General features: G+C 47.5%; 1 protein-coding gene across 1 annotated transcript; it reads right to left on the reverse strand.

Annotated features, from left to right (window-relative positions):
* Positions 1-45: 45 nt before the first annotated feature.
* Positions 46-8,036, reverse strand: rlim (ring finger protein, LIM domain interacting). Its single transcript, XM_070441388.1, is given in 8 exon segments — positions 46-1,680; positions 2,308-2,448; positions 2,620-2,633; positions 4,649-4,756; positions 5,751-5,796; positions 5,798-5,864; positions 5,866-5,981; positions 7,927-8,036. Coding segments are annotated over 7 exon segments (1,947 nt in total). The 5' UTR covers positions 5,916-5,981; positions 7,927-8,036; the 3' UTR covers positions 46-159.
* Between the last annotated feature and the right edge of the window lie 8,187 nt (positions 8,037-16,223).

Genomic DNA, 16,223 nt, shown 5'->3' on the forward strand with positions numbered 1-16,223 from the left:
CACGGCATGTCAGTTGATAAAAGCTAGTAATGGCTTAGAGAAAACATGAACAATGTAATGGTCTCGACTAGGAGAAAGGCCTGCAGAACTACACGGTGTTATATACAGGAGCTGTCTGCCTGGAGCACCAGCTGACCCCTGAGCTCCGCTCATCAGGTTCTAGACCACACTCTCCCGGTTAGCAGACACCAGCACGGCCCTGCGGCAGATAGGACAGGTGGAGTTCTCAGACAGCCAGCGGTCGATACAGTGAACATGGTACTCATGAGAACAGGGCAACTTCCTCAACTTGTTCCCCTCAGCATACTCTGTGATACACACACTGCAGGTCTTCAGAGCATCACTCTCCCCAAAGTTCCTGGTGGAGAGGTTGTCGATCTGCTCCTTGGTGAGTCCTCTGGGCTGTTCCTCATCCTCATCATTCAGGAGGAAGAAGTGAGCAAGGCGGAGGAAGGGTAGTGACCCTGGTTCCTCCAAACTGATGGGGGCACGGGGCCGAGCTCGCCCCTCCCTGGGGGTGCCCCCCACCCCTAAACCTATCCCTGGGGCCAGACCCAGACCAATCCCMTCCTCCCCCTCCCTCTCCTCTGTCCTTGCCTCCCCGGCTCCTCCCATACTATGCCCGCTCACTGAGACAGGAGGCTCCGCCCCCTCCGCCATACCGGCTACTCCCCCCTCGGGAGTGTTGAGCGCCTCGGCCAGGTCGGCAGCGCCAGTGGGGTTACCACCGCCACGGTTTGAGTCCGAGGAGTCAGAGTCTGAGTCCATGAAGTAGCTGAGCTCTCCGAAGCCGGTCATGATCTGTCGTATCATGGTCTGCAGAGCCATGGAGGTGGCCTCTCCCAACCCTGCGTCACTGATCCTCCTGATGGGGATCCTGATGGTGCTGACGTACGTCCTCACACCCGCACGCTCYGACCTGGAGAAGGTCCTGCGGAATCCCCCCCTCTCACTCTCGTACAGGAAGGTGTTGTTGGAGTTCTGGGAGCGTGAGCGGGTTCTGTTAGCAATGCTGTCCCTCTGGCGGTACTCACCTGGACGAACACGACGCACCTGCAGGTCCAGCATGATGGTGGGGGGACGTCGTCCCGCTGCTCCATCCCCGCCCGCGGCCTCTCCCTCCTGGGGTGGGGTGGTAACGGGCTCTGGGGCGGTCTCAGACCCTGTTCCGGCTGACTGGACCTCGTACTCTGCGGTGCTCTGCCGGGACAGAACATGCTGTCGAGTCCGTGAGCTTCCCTCTGCGGGGGCCTGGGGGGGCAGGGTGGGGGGGCTGTGTGAAGGGGCGGCGTTGGGCACGTGGCGGGGGAGGCCGTCCAGTCGGTCCAGGGTGAGGGGGGAACGGCTCCGTGTGGTGCGAGCCCTGGTCCGGCGCTGCTCGGGGCTACGGCTGCGGGCTCGTCTCTGGCCACGTCGCGGAGGCTCCTCAGGGGGAGGGCTGGGAGGGGCAGGGGCCGGGGTGGCTGGAGGGGCTTGCACCAGGGGACTGGCTGGTCTGGAGACAGGAGGGGTGGTGGTGACAGGACTGGGCGGCTGTGGGACTACCTCTACTACTAACTCTGGGACCATCTCTGCTTCTACTTCTGGCTCAGCTTCTACTTCAGCCTCTGGCTCCATCTCCACTTCTGGTTCCACTATGACAGCCAGCTCCTCCACAACTGGTTCCTCCAGCACATCCTCCTGTCTACCATGAGGACCTCAGTCCCTTGCTCGATCCCTGCTCGTCCCTGCCTCGTCTGCTCTGGCTCAGTCCTCGCCTTCTAGTCCCTGCTTCGGTTCAGCCACTGCCTCAGTCTCTCCTCAGTCCCTGCCTAGTCCCTGCCTCAGATCCCTGCCTCAGTCCCTGCCTTCGTTTTTGTCCTCCCTGGACCATCCACTCCGACCACTCCCTCAGTCCTGCTTTGTGTCCACTCGACGCACTGCCCTCATTCCTCGTATGCGTTGGACCTCCAACTCGACCACTGCCTCAGTACCCTGCCGTGGACGCTCCAATCGGACATTTTTTTTTTGGTTCACTCCGCACGTGCTCAGTTCCCTGCTTTTTTTTTGACCTCCACTCGATTTCCTGTTTTTTCATTCCTGCACTGGACCTCATTCACTCCCTCGAGTCCCTGCTGGGCCTCCCACTCTCTGCCTCAGCTCCTTGCTCAGTCCTGCTTGACCTCGCACTTCCGTACTCTGCTTCCATCGCCGGTGCATTTTTGCTGGGGCTCCGTCTGAGCCTCCCCTCCCCCAACATCGACGCGCGGAGCTGCACTGCTCAGTGCGTTACGGTTAACGTTTGATCTCCAACTGCCATTCTCCGACCTGTTTGGATTTGGTCCGGCTCACACGCCGCCACGACTGTTGCTCTCGGTGACCACTGCGCGGGTGTGTTGCCTGTCCGCGCTTACTTTTCAATCCAAGAGGTGTGTGATTAGCGGTCCTGGACCAGCGGTTCTGGTCTTTCTAACGGAACAGAGAGAACGCCGTCAAATTCTAAACGGAACAGAAGAACGCAGATCTAAACGATCGTACATTTAAGACAGAATCGAAATTCTAAACGGAACAGAGAGAACGCTAGTTCAACAATTCTAAAACGGACATGATGAGCGAACCATACCCGGTCCCCAAGAATACTCGGTCACAAATTTCTAAATGAACAATAGAGAAAGTTTTTCAATTAGAGAGAAACCCCCGCGTCCCAACATTCAACGGGAACACGAGTACGTGAAGGGCAACATTTCTAAACGGAACAGACGAAAGCGTGGCGGCAGAACATTCTAAACGGAACAGAGAGGAACGCGTACATTCTTAAACGGAACAGGAGAACGCTCAACATCTAAAAGGACAGAGAGAAACGCGGCAACCATTTACCGGACGGAAGACGGCGCTTTGAACTTCTAAAGGAACAGATTATTGGAGACGGTGCGCAACATTCATAAGCGGAGAAGAGGACTGGATACTAAGGGAGATTCTGGCAACATTCTAAACGGAACAGAGAGAAACGGCTTTGGCAACATTCTAAACGGAACTGACGCGCAACATTCTATAGAGGGAACAGAGTGACTTGCGGCAACATTCTAAACGGAACAGAAGAGAAACGCTAATTTTGGGGTTTTTGACGCGAGACATTCTAAACGGAACAGAGGAGAACGGCGTCAACATTCTAAACGGAACAGAGAGAACGCGTCAACATTCTAAACGGAACAGAGAGAACAGGCAACATTCTAAACGGAACAGAGAGAACGCGTCAACATTCTAACGGAACAGAGAGAAGCAGGTCAATTCTAAAACGGAACAGAGAGAACGCGGCAACATTCTAAACGGACAGAGAGAACGCGGGCAACATTCTAAACGGAACAGAGAGAACGCGGCAACATTCTAAACGGAACAGAGAGAACGGGCAACATTCTAAAAGGAACAGAGAGAACGGGCAACATTCTAAACGGAAACAGAGAGAACGCGCAACATTCTAAAAGGAACAGAGAGAACGCGGCAACATTCTAAACGGAACAGAGAGAACGCGTCAACATTCTAACGAACAGGAGAACGCGCAACTTTAACAGGAAACGAGGAACGCGGCAACATTCTAAACGGAACAGAGAGAACGCGGCAACATTCTAAACGGACAGAAGCGGCAACTCATCTAAACGACAGAGAGAACGCGGCAACATTCTAAGAACAAAGAGAAACGCGTCAACATTCTAAAAGGAACAGAAGATAACGCGCAACATTCTAAACGGAACAGAGGAGAACGCGGCAACAATTCTAAACGGAAACAGAGAGACACGACACATTCTAACGGAAGACGAGAACGCGCAACATTCTAAGAAGAGAACAGCAAGAAGGAGCATCAACATTCTAACAGGAACAGAGAGACGCAAACATTCTAAAAGGAACAGAAGAGAACGCGCAACATTCTAAGAAACAGAGACGAGACCGTCAACATTCTAAAAGAGAACAGAGAAGAACAGAGTCAACATTCTAAACGAACAGAACGAACGTCTAACGGAACAGAGAGAACGCGTCAACATTCTAAAAGGAACAGAGAGGAACGCCAACATTCTAAACGGAACAGAGAAACGCGGTCAACATTCTAAAAGAACAGAGAGAACGCGTCAACATTCTAAACGGAACAGAGAGACGCTCAACATTCTAAACGGAACAGAGAGAACGCGCAACATTCTAAACGGAACAGAGAGAACGCGGCAACATTCTAAACGAACAGAGAGAACGCCGGCAACATTCAAACGGAACAGAGAGAAGCGGCAACATTCTAAACGGAACAGGAGCAGCACTTCTAAACGGAACAGAGAGAACGCGCACTTCAAAACAGAGAGAACGCTAGAACATTCTAAACGGAACAGAGAGAAGCAGCGGCAACATTCTAAAAGGAACACGAAAGAACAGATCAAACATTCTAAACGAACAGAGAGAACGCGCAACATTCTAAACGGAACAAGAGAACGCGGGCAACATTCTAAACGGAACAGAGAGAACCGGCAACATTCTAAACGCGAGACAGAGAGAACGTGTCAACATTCTAAACGAACAGAGAGAACGCGTCAACATTCTAAACGGAACAGAGACGAGACGGGCAACATTCTAAACGGAAAGAGGAACCGGCAACATTCTAAACGGAACAGAGAGAACGCGGCAACATTACCTCCTGTAGCTTCTCCAGTCTCACTGGTGTTGATGCTAGGCTGCTGCTGCTCTGGTCCATCCTTAATCTGCTGCAGCCGACTCAACAACTCCTCTGCTGTGATCTCACCTAGGAGGGGTGAAACTACAACAGTACACCGACACTGGCTCTAACTGCCTCATTTACTACCGGCATTCACCGTATTTGCCCATAAAGCTGTAGTCTGTCTCCTGGTTACACGACAGTACTGAAGGACAAGTACTGAGACAGGACAGTACCTGAGACGGACAGTACTGGACAGGACAGTACTGAGACAGGACAGTTCTGAGGAGCCACCAGACTTACCAGGACAGGCCCTGTCCTCTCACTGCTCTCCACGGGAAGACGCTCCACCAAACAATCTGCCCACCTCCCACTCCCACTGGCCTGACGTGGTATCTTCAGTTGTCCGCAGGCTTTGGTTTTCAGCACACATCATGATAAGAAAACTCAAACCTGAGAACACCACTTAGATAGGCAATCTAAAAAACCTGACTGAAAAAGGCATTCAACCCACAGTCTGCAATAGAAAAATAAGGATACATGAAACAGAGTGAAGACTAACTTTTTTTATGAGATTGAAAATCCATCTCTACACTGCTCTGTTAACCCTCGGAGATATGCATTACAGGTGTGAGAGTCAGTTACCCGGGGTACCAGCAGGTTGTTGTCTAATGAGGTGTGTTACAGGTTTATAACAGGTGTTACTACAGGTGTATTAAAGGAGAGTCAGTTACCCGGGTACAGCAGGTTGTTGTCTAATGAGGTGTGTACAGGTTATAACAGGTGTTTACAGGTGTATTAAAGGAGAGTCAGTTACCCGGGGTACCCAGCAGTTGTTGTCTAATGAGGTGTTACAGGTTTATAACAGGTGTTACTACAGTGTGATTAAAGGAGAGTCAGTTACCTGGGGTACCCAGCAGGTTGTTGTCTAATGAGGTGTGTTACAGGTTTATAACAGGTGTTACTACAGGTGTATTAAAGGAGAGTCAGTTACCTGGGGTACCCAGCAGGTTGTTGTCTAATGAGTTGTTACAGGTTTATAACAGTGTTACTACAGGTGTATTAAAGGAAAGCAAGTTACCTGGGGTACCCAGCAGGTTGTTGTCTCTCATCAGCCGGTAGTCTGCCCTCACTCAGGTTGTTGACAAACTGGTAGAAGGCCTCCTCCCGGTCTAGCCGTCCCGTTGCCGCCTGCGCTGGCCTCTGGTTGGTCACTGGCCCGGCTCGACATGTCGGAGCCCTCCATCAGTGTCGAAGGGAGAGAAGATGGAGATAAACGCTGTCTGTCGCTGAGGTCCCCACGATCCAGCTGCTAGGATAATCAAATATATTTTTACATTAGCAATTGTCCAAAAGTTTTTTACAGTACCCAGCCTAGACACCAAAGCACAATAAGGCAGAAGCAAGAGACAAAGAGCCAGGAAAACGTCCTAGAAGGAAGAAACTTGAGAGGAAGCATCTCTTCTCGCCCAGCTGCCTTTAACACACTGACACAAAGGGTCAGCAGAGCAAACACACGTGCTGGTAGTACTGGGGAAGGCCACAGACAGGAGACTGTCAGCAGAGCTAACAACTGCTGGGTAGTGGTGGGGAAGGCCACAGACAGGAGACTGTCAGCAGAGCTAACAAACTGGCTGGGTAGTGGTGGGGAAGGCCACAGACAGGAGACTGTCAGCAGAGCTAACAAACTGGCTGGGTAGTGGTGGGGAAGGCCACAGACAGGAGAATGTCAGCAGAGACACAGACTGGCTGGGTAGTGGTGGGGAAGGCCACAGAGCGGAGACTGTCAGCAGAGCTAACAAACTGGCTGGGTAGTGGTGGGAAGGCCACAGACAGGAGACTGTCAGCAGAGCTAACAGACTGGCTGGGTAGTGGTGGGGAAGGCCACAGACAGGAGACTGTCAGCAGAGCTAAACGGACTGGCTGGTAGTGGTGGGGAAGGCACAGACAGGAGACTGTCAGCAGAGCTAACAACTGGCCTGAGGTAGCTGGTGAGAAGCACAGACAGGAGACTGTCAGCAGAGCTAACAAACTGGCTGGGTAGTGGTGGGGAAGGCCACAGACAGGAGACTGTCAGCAGATTCTAACATTGAATATTTTTGATGTTATTGTTGTACAAGGCAAAAAAAACAGCTAGTCACCCCTACATTACATTCATCAACAAATAGAATTAGACCGATTACCTTATTAGCTACCAAGTTAGCTAGCGTTCAGTAAACTGCTGTTAACGTAATGAGGACATTTCAGACATCAAGGAAAATGATTGTTCGCTTGGTGGTCATCCTTTACTCTGACGCACCAACATGTCACATCCTTTATAAGTCTCATCTAAACGGAGTCCCTTGTTTTGATTACAAATCAGCAGCTAGCCAGTCAGACCAAAGTCGACAAAAACAAAATGGAATCATCTGGCGAGTTAACAATTAGCATGCTAACTAGCTTAGCAGAAAATTGCATCGAAAAATATGGACAAACAACTCCGTTAGCTAGTTACATCTCAACATTTACCGTTTCAAAGCCAAAACTAGGTAACAATATACTAACAATATTATTATTTTATGATTTCAAGTTGTGACCATAGCAAACATTTCAAGTTGGCAAGACTAAATAGCTAGTTAACTCAAGATAAACATTTGGCTAGCTAGCAGAACTGCTAACGTTGGCTAGCAGGCTAACGACAAACTTTTACATTGCAGTCATTTGTGGAATGAGCAAGCTAACGTTAGCTAGCTTTTGTGGTGTATTTTGTGTTACACCAAAAATTATGAATATACTATCCGCTATAGGAAAAACACTTGACGTTTGTGTCGTTTGTAGCTGGCGCAACTGTGACAAACGGGCTAGTTAAGTTAGCTAGTAAGTAAATAAATGAAGACCTCGAAAAAATGCTAACTGCCGTTAGCTACATGACATCAGGAATAAGGAAGACTGACATATTTCACCAACACGAAACTAAGCCAGTAAGGTTCGAATAACGTTGGCTGTCTCGCTAGTTAACATGGTATCTTTCGAAATAGATGTTTTTGACGTCGTTAGCTAACTAACTATAATCAACACCAATTACTTCGTCAGCTAGTTGATTAAGCAATCTAGTCAGTTAGCGAACACCTTCCGAAGCCGCTACGACAGTTACTGTTAGATAGCTGCTAGCTGACCGCTAAAGTTAGCGAACTAACAGGTTAGCACAATTTAACGACCCACTTTATATTTCAAAAGACGAGTTAACAAAATCTAAATATGTCATCCTTTCACAGTACCTGTCTTGTATTTGTGTCGTTATTCCTTATTTTGGACTTTCGTAGTTTTATTCTAACAAATTCGCTTAACTATTTGGGTACGGCCTCAGGAGTCCATTTTCTCAGGGATATTCCCGGAAACTGGGGGAGCATGAGACGGGAAAAGGATGTTTGTTTTAGGTCTGTACTTTGACTGCAGCGCCACGCAGTGGTGAGAGGTGGAATTCACAAAAACAGATACATTATTACATTCAACATAGTTTTTTTATTTCATTTTATTTAACCTTTATTTACCTAGGCAAGCAAGTTAAGAACGAATTCTTATTTACAATGACGGCCTACCAAAAGGCAAAAGGCCTCCTGCGGGGACGGGGGCCTGAGATAATTTTTTTTTAAATACTACATAAATACAGGACAAAACACACATCACAACAAGAGAGACAACACACCACTACATAAAGAGAGACCTAAGACAACAACATAGCATAGTTCCCTGTTCCCTGTATACTACCAAGGTCTTATGGGCCCTGGTCAAATGGTGCCCTGTTCCCTGTTTACTACCAAGGTCCTATGGGCTCTGGTCAAATGGTACCCTGTTCCCTGTTTACTACCAAGGTCCTATGGGCCCTGGTCAAATGGTACCCTGTTCCCTGTTTACTACCAAGGTCCTATGGGCCCTGGTCAAATGTTTCCCTGTTCCCTGTATACTACCAAGGTCCTATGGGCCCTGGTCAAATGGTACCCTGTTTACTACCAAGGTCCTATGGGCCCTGGTCAAATGGTTCCCTGTTCCCTGTTTACTACCAAGGTCCTATGGGCCCTGGTCAAATGGTGCCCTGTTTACTACCAAGGTCCTATGGGCCCTGGTCAAATGGTNGTGCCCTGTTCCCTGTTTACTACCAAGGTCCTATGGGCCCTGGTCAAATGGTTCCCTGTTTACTACCAAGGTCCTATGGGCCCTGGTCAAATGGTACCCTGTTCCCTGTATACTACCAAGGTCCTATGGGCCCTGGTCAGAAGTAGTGCACTATAGAGAACAGGCTGAGGGCCATTTGTGCCGTACCCACCCAGAGAGAGAAACTGGACAGAGCTTCCTCTGTCCGTGTTCATAACAGTGTCATTAAATGATCCAACCTGATAATGTGATCACTGTGACAGGAAGTGATCTGATCTCACTACTAACAGACTCAGCAAAGCATAGAGCTCATATGTGAGAAATAAATCCCATCTCTCTCTGGCATAGCGGCAGGTAGCCTAGTGGTTAAAGCGTTGGGCCTGTAACCGAAAGGTTGATGGATCGAACCCCTGAACTGACAAAGTAAAAATCAGTTGTTCTGCCCCTGAACAAGGCAGTTAACCCACTGTTCCCCTGAACAAGGCAGTTAACCCACTGTTCCCTGGTAGGCCGTCATTGTAAATAAGAATTTGTTCTAAACTGACTTGCCTGGTTGAAAATATACACTTTTTTTTTTTTATCGCACATAGCATCGCTGTTCAATGAGTGAAAACCTCTTATCTCCAAAACATAAACTTTTCAGGAAAGGAAAACCCTTCCATATTTGGCCATTAACAAAAACACAATTATGGAACTTCAGAATCTATTTAAATAAAAATCTTGGTCCTGCAGTTGTGAAATGTTCAGAGCACATTGAGGGGAGTTACTGCTTTCAATGCCTGTACACAAATAAAATGGAGTGCCAAGGTTTTCATCCGACAACGATGAAAATATGACGTACTACAGAGCCATGGACGTGGAGGGTACTGCTAGATATGTGATTTATACGTCCCAAATTACACCCTATTCCATATATAGTGCAATACTTTTGACCGGGGCACATAGGGTTCACTATATAGTGCACTACTTTTGACCAGGTGACATAGAGTTCACTATATAGGGAATATAGTGTCATTTGGGACTCATGCAGTGTCTGAGATATCATTGTTTTGATAGAGAATGTTAAAGAGTCAAATGCAACGTTGTGTAATACATTGTAGAATGAAGTGGAGCTGACCCCCTTTAACATCTCACATGGAATGGTAGAATGAAGTGGTGCAGACCCCCTTTAACATCTCACATGGAATGGCAGAATGAGGTGGAGCTGACCCCCTTTAACATCTCACATGGAATGGCAGAATGAGGTGGAGCTGACCCCCTTTAACATCTCATATGGAATGGTTAGAATGACAGTGGTGCTGACCCCCTTTAACATTCTCACATGAATGGTAGAATGAGGTGTGGAGCTGACCCCTTTAAACATCTCAATATGGAATGGTTAGAATGAAGTGGTGCTGACCCCCTTTAACATCTCATATGGAATGGTAGAATGAAGTGGTGCAGACCCCTTTTAACATCTCACATGGAATGGTAGAATGAGTGGAGCTGACCCCCTTTAACATCTCACATGGAATGGTAGATGAGGTGGAGCTGACCCCCTTTAACATCTCACATGGAATGGTAGAATGAAGGTGGACCTTGACCCCCTTTAACATCTCACATGGAATGGTAGAATGAGGTGGAGCTGACCCCCTTTAACATCTCATATGGAATGGTAGAATGAGGTGGAGCTGACCCCCTTTAACATCTCACATGGAATGGCAGAATGAGGTGGAGCTGACCCCCTTTAACATCTCACATGGAATGGCAGAATGAAGTGGACCCCCTTTAACATCTCATTGGTATTTCTATAAATAAATGGGCCCAATGTGGGACATTGGGAACAACATTTCTAAATGGTTTGAAACTTGCAAAAAATATATTTTTATTTTATTTTAAATTTTTTATAAATTTTCTCCCCTTTTCTCCCCAATTTTCGTGGTATCCAATCGCTAGTAATTACTATCTTGTCTCATCGCTACTGTTGATGAATCGTTACTTGAGAAATGAGACCAAGTTGAGACGCTGGACGAGGTGGATAAGGTATAGTAAAGACCGTTTATTTGGAGGTAAAGATATCTGAGCAAAGCGTGCACGGACTCGTTCATTTAGCTCAGAAGGAACTAGCAGAACCGAGTCCCGAAACATATTGTGCAGTACATTTTATACAGTGAATGACGTAGGTAGATTCTGGTAGTTCGTGCTCCTGACTCATTGTTGTAAGTGGAGGCCCGTCCCCTCCACGCTGGTGTCAATGTCTCATTGGTTTTTGGCACTGTTCTTTGTTCTTGGAAACCCAGCCTGAAACAAGGGTGTGTGTGTGTGTGCATGTGCGTGTGCGTGCTCGTATAGTGGCATGCCTGTCTTATCAGTGGTCATAAAAGGTCTGAGTCAGCCATCCTCCCCTGCGTGTGGGAGTGAGGTTAGTATCTGTTACGGGCAGAACGTGTTTAACTGTGGGGTGTAGCAAGATATTTGCAACAAAGTCTGCTTTAATAAGGAAGGCATTATATCAGTATTATAGCTATGTGTTAAGGTCGAATAAAAACAGCATTTATTACACTACAACTCCCGTACGGGCTCGGGAGAGACGAAGGTCGAAAGCCATGCGTCCTCCGAAACACAACCCAACCAAGCCGCACTGCTTCTTAACACAGCGCGCCTCCAACCCGGAAGCCAGCCGCACCAACGTGTCGGAGGAAACACCGTGCACCTGGCCCCCTTGGCACTGCGCCCGGCCCGCCACAGGAGTCGCTGGAGCGCGATGAGACAAGGATATCCCTACCGGCCAAACCCTCCCTAACCCGGATGACGCTAGGCCAATTATGCGTCGCCCCACGTACCTCCCGGTCGCGGCCGGCTGCGACAGAGCCTGGGCGCGAACCCAGAGACTCTGGTGGAAAAAATAAAATAATAATAATAATAATATTTTTTTAAGCTGTTCCACATGTGTCCTTAGAAGAATAAAAGTGAATATATGCAAATTGGCCTATAACTTCACCTATACAACAACATGTGTTAGGACTATACAGAATTTAAGCAGGGCTCATAAAGACATTGTGGCAAGTCCAATTCAAGGACTTTTTCAAATATTGAACTGTAATTTTCAAGGACCTCAATGTTATACAATTGTGTAATGTATATAATTGGCCTAATATAGAACCCCTCCATGTTAAAAAGTGTCAAAGAAATAGTAGGCCGTTACCACTTTAGGAACAGTGCATTCTTTAGGTCTTGATATTCAAGTTGCTATTACATTATAAACTATGTGAGAATGACGCGGACATTGCCTAACTAAAAATCTGATGCATGGCGATGTTTCTCTAGCCTGTGTGGCCGACTCAGGAACGCATAATAAACCCTGAATAGCGGTAGCATTAATCTCACCATCGCTGTTTTTATTATGAGAAAGTGACCAAAACCAGGTTTCTTTTTTAATGGAAGAATTTGTATGGAAAGCCAAGTTGAAGACAACATTAGATGTTGTAGGCCTCATAATAACCGCATGTGGTTTTACCGCAACAAAGTAGCGCATCACCGCGGGAATCAACAGCGGGAAACAAACGAGTGGCAACATCTCTCACAAACACGGATAAAACAATGTGATCACAGATCATTCTAAGGGGACAGGATAACTCATTACCTTGATGCTTTTCTCTGTTAAATCTAACAAGACCCTACTGTAAATCAAGCAGACAACAACAGATTATCAACATCAATTCGCTAGGGATATTAGATCCAACATGGATCCAGGCACAACGGTCTTCACCGGCATAACGACTGAGACACCAAAATATTCTGGACGTTCCTTGAGAACACCTTTTTCCCGCCAGCAGGTGGGGTGTTGTTGCGTCACAACAGCTGTCACTTGGCTGTCATTCAGAAAATGTCTTCCTGGATCAGATGATCACGTGTGAAAACATCACGGCGTAATTAAACAGTTCGACACCAAATACGCACCTAACAAGTATTATGCACAATTATTGAAGAACCCCGTTAATGACAGTATCGATTTAGGTTGTAAGTGTCAAGGTAAGCTGACTCTTTTGGTTAGAAGTATTTCATTTTTCAGTTGTATTTATTATTTTGGATGTATGTGCCCATGAAAACTGTTTTCACCATGTGACATAAGGAGACACAACATGTTGTGTAGTTAAAACAACATTTCTGAGATCTCTATAAAAAAGAAACTGTCCGACAGCAAGATCCAGGATTCTAACAGGGTTCAAGTTCAATGTCTAATTTAACTGATTAATGCTTCATATATTATATAATGACAACTTACACTACCATAAATGGAAGGACAGAAAAGTCATGTTTTATGTCACATGATTTTGGACAAATCTGTCAGACACCGACTATAATAAAGGGTTAAACAGTATCGGTCTGTATCACCGCCTGGTACTGCAACAGCACCTCCTGCAACCGTAAGGCTCTCCAGAGGGTGGTGCGGTCTGCACAACGCATTACCGGGGGCAAACTACCAGCTCCCCAAGACACCTACAGCACTCGATGTCACAGGAAGGCCAAAAAGATCATCAAGGACAACAACCACCCGATCCACTGCCTGTTCACCCCGCTATCATCCAGAAGGCGAGGTCAGTACAGGTGCATCAAAGCTGGGACCGAGAGACTGAAAAACAGCTTCTATCTCAAGACTATCAGACTGTTAAACAGCCATCACTAGCACATTAGAGGCTGCTGCCCTATATACAAAGACTAGAAATCACTGGCACCTTTAAGGAATGGAACACTAGTCACTTTAATAATGTTTAAATATCTTGCATTACTCATCTCATATGTATATACTGTATTCAAATCAAATCAAATGTATTTATAAAGCCCTTCGTACATCAGCTGATATCTCAAAGTGCTGTACAGAAACCCAGCCTAAAACCCCAAACAGAAAGCAATGCAGGTGTAGAAGCACGGTGGCTAGGAAAAACTCCCTAGAAAGGCCAGAACCTAGGAATAAACCTAGAGAGGAACCAGGCTATGAGGGGTGGCCAGTCCTCTTCTGGCTGTTGCCGGGGAGAATTATAACAGAACATGGCCAAGATGTTCAAATGTTCATAAATGACCAGCATGGTCAAATAATAATAATCACAGTAGTTGTCAGGGTGTAGCAAGTCAGCACCTCAGGAGTAAATGTCAGTTGGCTTTTCATAGCCGATCATTGAGAGTATCTCTACCGCTCCTGCGTCTCTAGAGAGTTGAAAACAGCAGTCTGGGACAGGTAGCACGGCTGGTAACAGGTCAGGGTTCCATAGCCGCAGGCAGAACAGTTGAAACTGGAGCAGCAGTTTTCTATACTATTCTACTGTATCTTGGTCCATTCCGCTCTGACATCTCTCGTCCATATGTATATAGTCTTAATTCATTGCTGCTTAGATGTGTGTGCATTGGGTAAATGTTGTGTAATTTGTTATATATTACTGCACTGTCGGAGCTAGAAGCACAAGCATTTCACTACAGCCAATAACATCTGCTAATCACGTGTATGTGACCAATAACATTTGATTTGAACATAGGTTTTAAATCAACGATCAATGATCCCCTTATATCGAGGCGGCAGAGTAGCCTAGTGGTTAGAGTGTAGGGGCGGCAGGTAGCCTAGTGGTTAGAGTGTAGGGCGGCAGGTAGCCTAGTTGTTAGAGTGTAGGGGCGGCAGGTAGCCTAGTGGTTAGAGTGTAGGGGCGGCAGGTAGCCTAGTGGTTAGAGTGTAGGGGCGGCAGGTAGCCTGTGGTTAGAGTGTAGGGGCGGCAGGTAGCCTAGTGGTTAGAGTGGAGGGGCGGCAGGTAGCCTAGTGGTTAGAGCGGGAGGGCGGCAGGTAGCCTAGTGGTTAGAGTGGAGGGGCGCAGGTAGCCTAGTGGTTAGAGCGGAGGGGCGGAGGTAGCCTAGTGGTTAGAGGAGGGGCGGCAGGTAGCCTAGGTGGTTAGAATGGAGGCGGCAGGTAGCCTAGTGGTTAGAGCGGAGGGGCGGCAGGTAGCCTAGTGGTTAGAGGGGAGGGGCGGCAGGTAGCCTAGTGGTTAGAGCGTTGGGGCGGCAGGTAGCCTAGTGGTTAGAGCGGAGGGGCGCAGGTAGCCTAGGTTAGAGTGGAGGGGCGGCAGGTAGCCTAGTGGTTAGATGGGAGGGCGGAGGTAGCCTAGTGGTTAGAGCGTAGGGACGGCAGGTAGCCTAGTGGTTAGAGCGTGGGACGGCAGGTAGCCTAGTGGTTAGAGCGTAGGACGGCAGCGTAGTCTAGTGGTTAGAGCGTAGGGACGGCAGGTAGCCTAGTGGTTAGAGCGTAGGACGGCAGGTAGCCTAGTGGTTAGAGCGTAGGACGGCAGGTAGTCTATGGTTAGAGCGTAGGGACGGCAGGTAGTCTAGTGGTTAGAGCGTAGGGACGGCAGGTAGCTAGTGGTAGAGCGTAGGTGACGGCAGGTAGCCAGTGGAGAGCGTAGGACGGCAGGGGGGGTGTGGTATATGGCCCATCAAGGGCTGTTGTTAGGCACATCGAACGCGGAGTGCCTGGAATACAGCCCTTAGCCGTGGTATAATGGCAATATACCACAAAACCTCCGAGGTGCCTTATTGCTATTATAATTACAAATTACAAAATATTATTTGTCATCACCGTGGATACGGTCTGATATACCTCGGCTGTCAGCCAATCAACATTCAGGGCTCGAACCAACCAGTTTATAACATTAGTTATAGCACGGTATTGTTGAATAGTTGCTTCTGATTGGCAAGAAGGGCATTCTAGAATGGACATTAAAACCAGATAACGGAACAGTTACAAGAGATATCTGGACACCTCATGACGCAATAAAGCTAAACCAACACAAACTAAAATTGGATACATTTGTAAACGCGGTCCAACGAGGAAAAAAATCGTAGCTAGCTAGCATTGATTTGTATTTGCTAGACTATTTTTTTGGTAAAGGGTAAAGACTACAAAACGTAGTTTGTTACAGATTCTAGTTTTGGAAACAGAAACAGTATTGAGATTAAATGTTTCATCAAGGAGAAAATGATCAGAATGTCGCGTCAAAATCCATCTCGCTCCATCTTCTCCCACTGCCGGCCACTGGGTTTCCGCTCAGCACCATATTTGGTAGTGAGAGGAAACGCCAACCGGATGCTTCACATTTATACATCTGTGTGGAACCAATTACACTACCGACAATATCCGACCCGCTCCGACGTCCTCCGATCACAAGATGGTTTCCCCTTCGGCCCCCCTCACTTCCTCATCCTTCATTGAAAATCCCACGTCAGCATCTTTGTAGATGAAGTTAATGCAGTTTATAGCGTGTATGCACCTCTGCATGAATTGCAGCATTCTGTGAGTCTCTGTTATGAGGGTTAACACAAGTCTTATTTGTCATAACCACTACGTGTATGAAACCTTTCCATTTGTTAAACAATATCTGGAGTCAGGCAGGCAACACGTCCAGCT

The sequence above is a fragment of the Salvelinus sp. IW2-2015 genome, unplaced genomic scaffold (genome assembly GCF_002910315.2).
Source record: "Salvelinus sp. IW2-2015 unplaced genomic scaffold, ASM291031v2 Un_scaffold3878, whole genome shotgun sequence".
Taxonomy (NCBI): Eukaryota; Metazoa; Chordata; class Actinopteri; order Salmoniformes; family Salmonidae; genus Salvelinus; species Salvelinus sp. IW2-2015.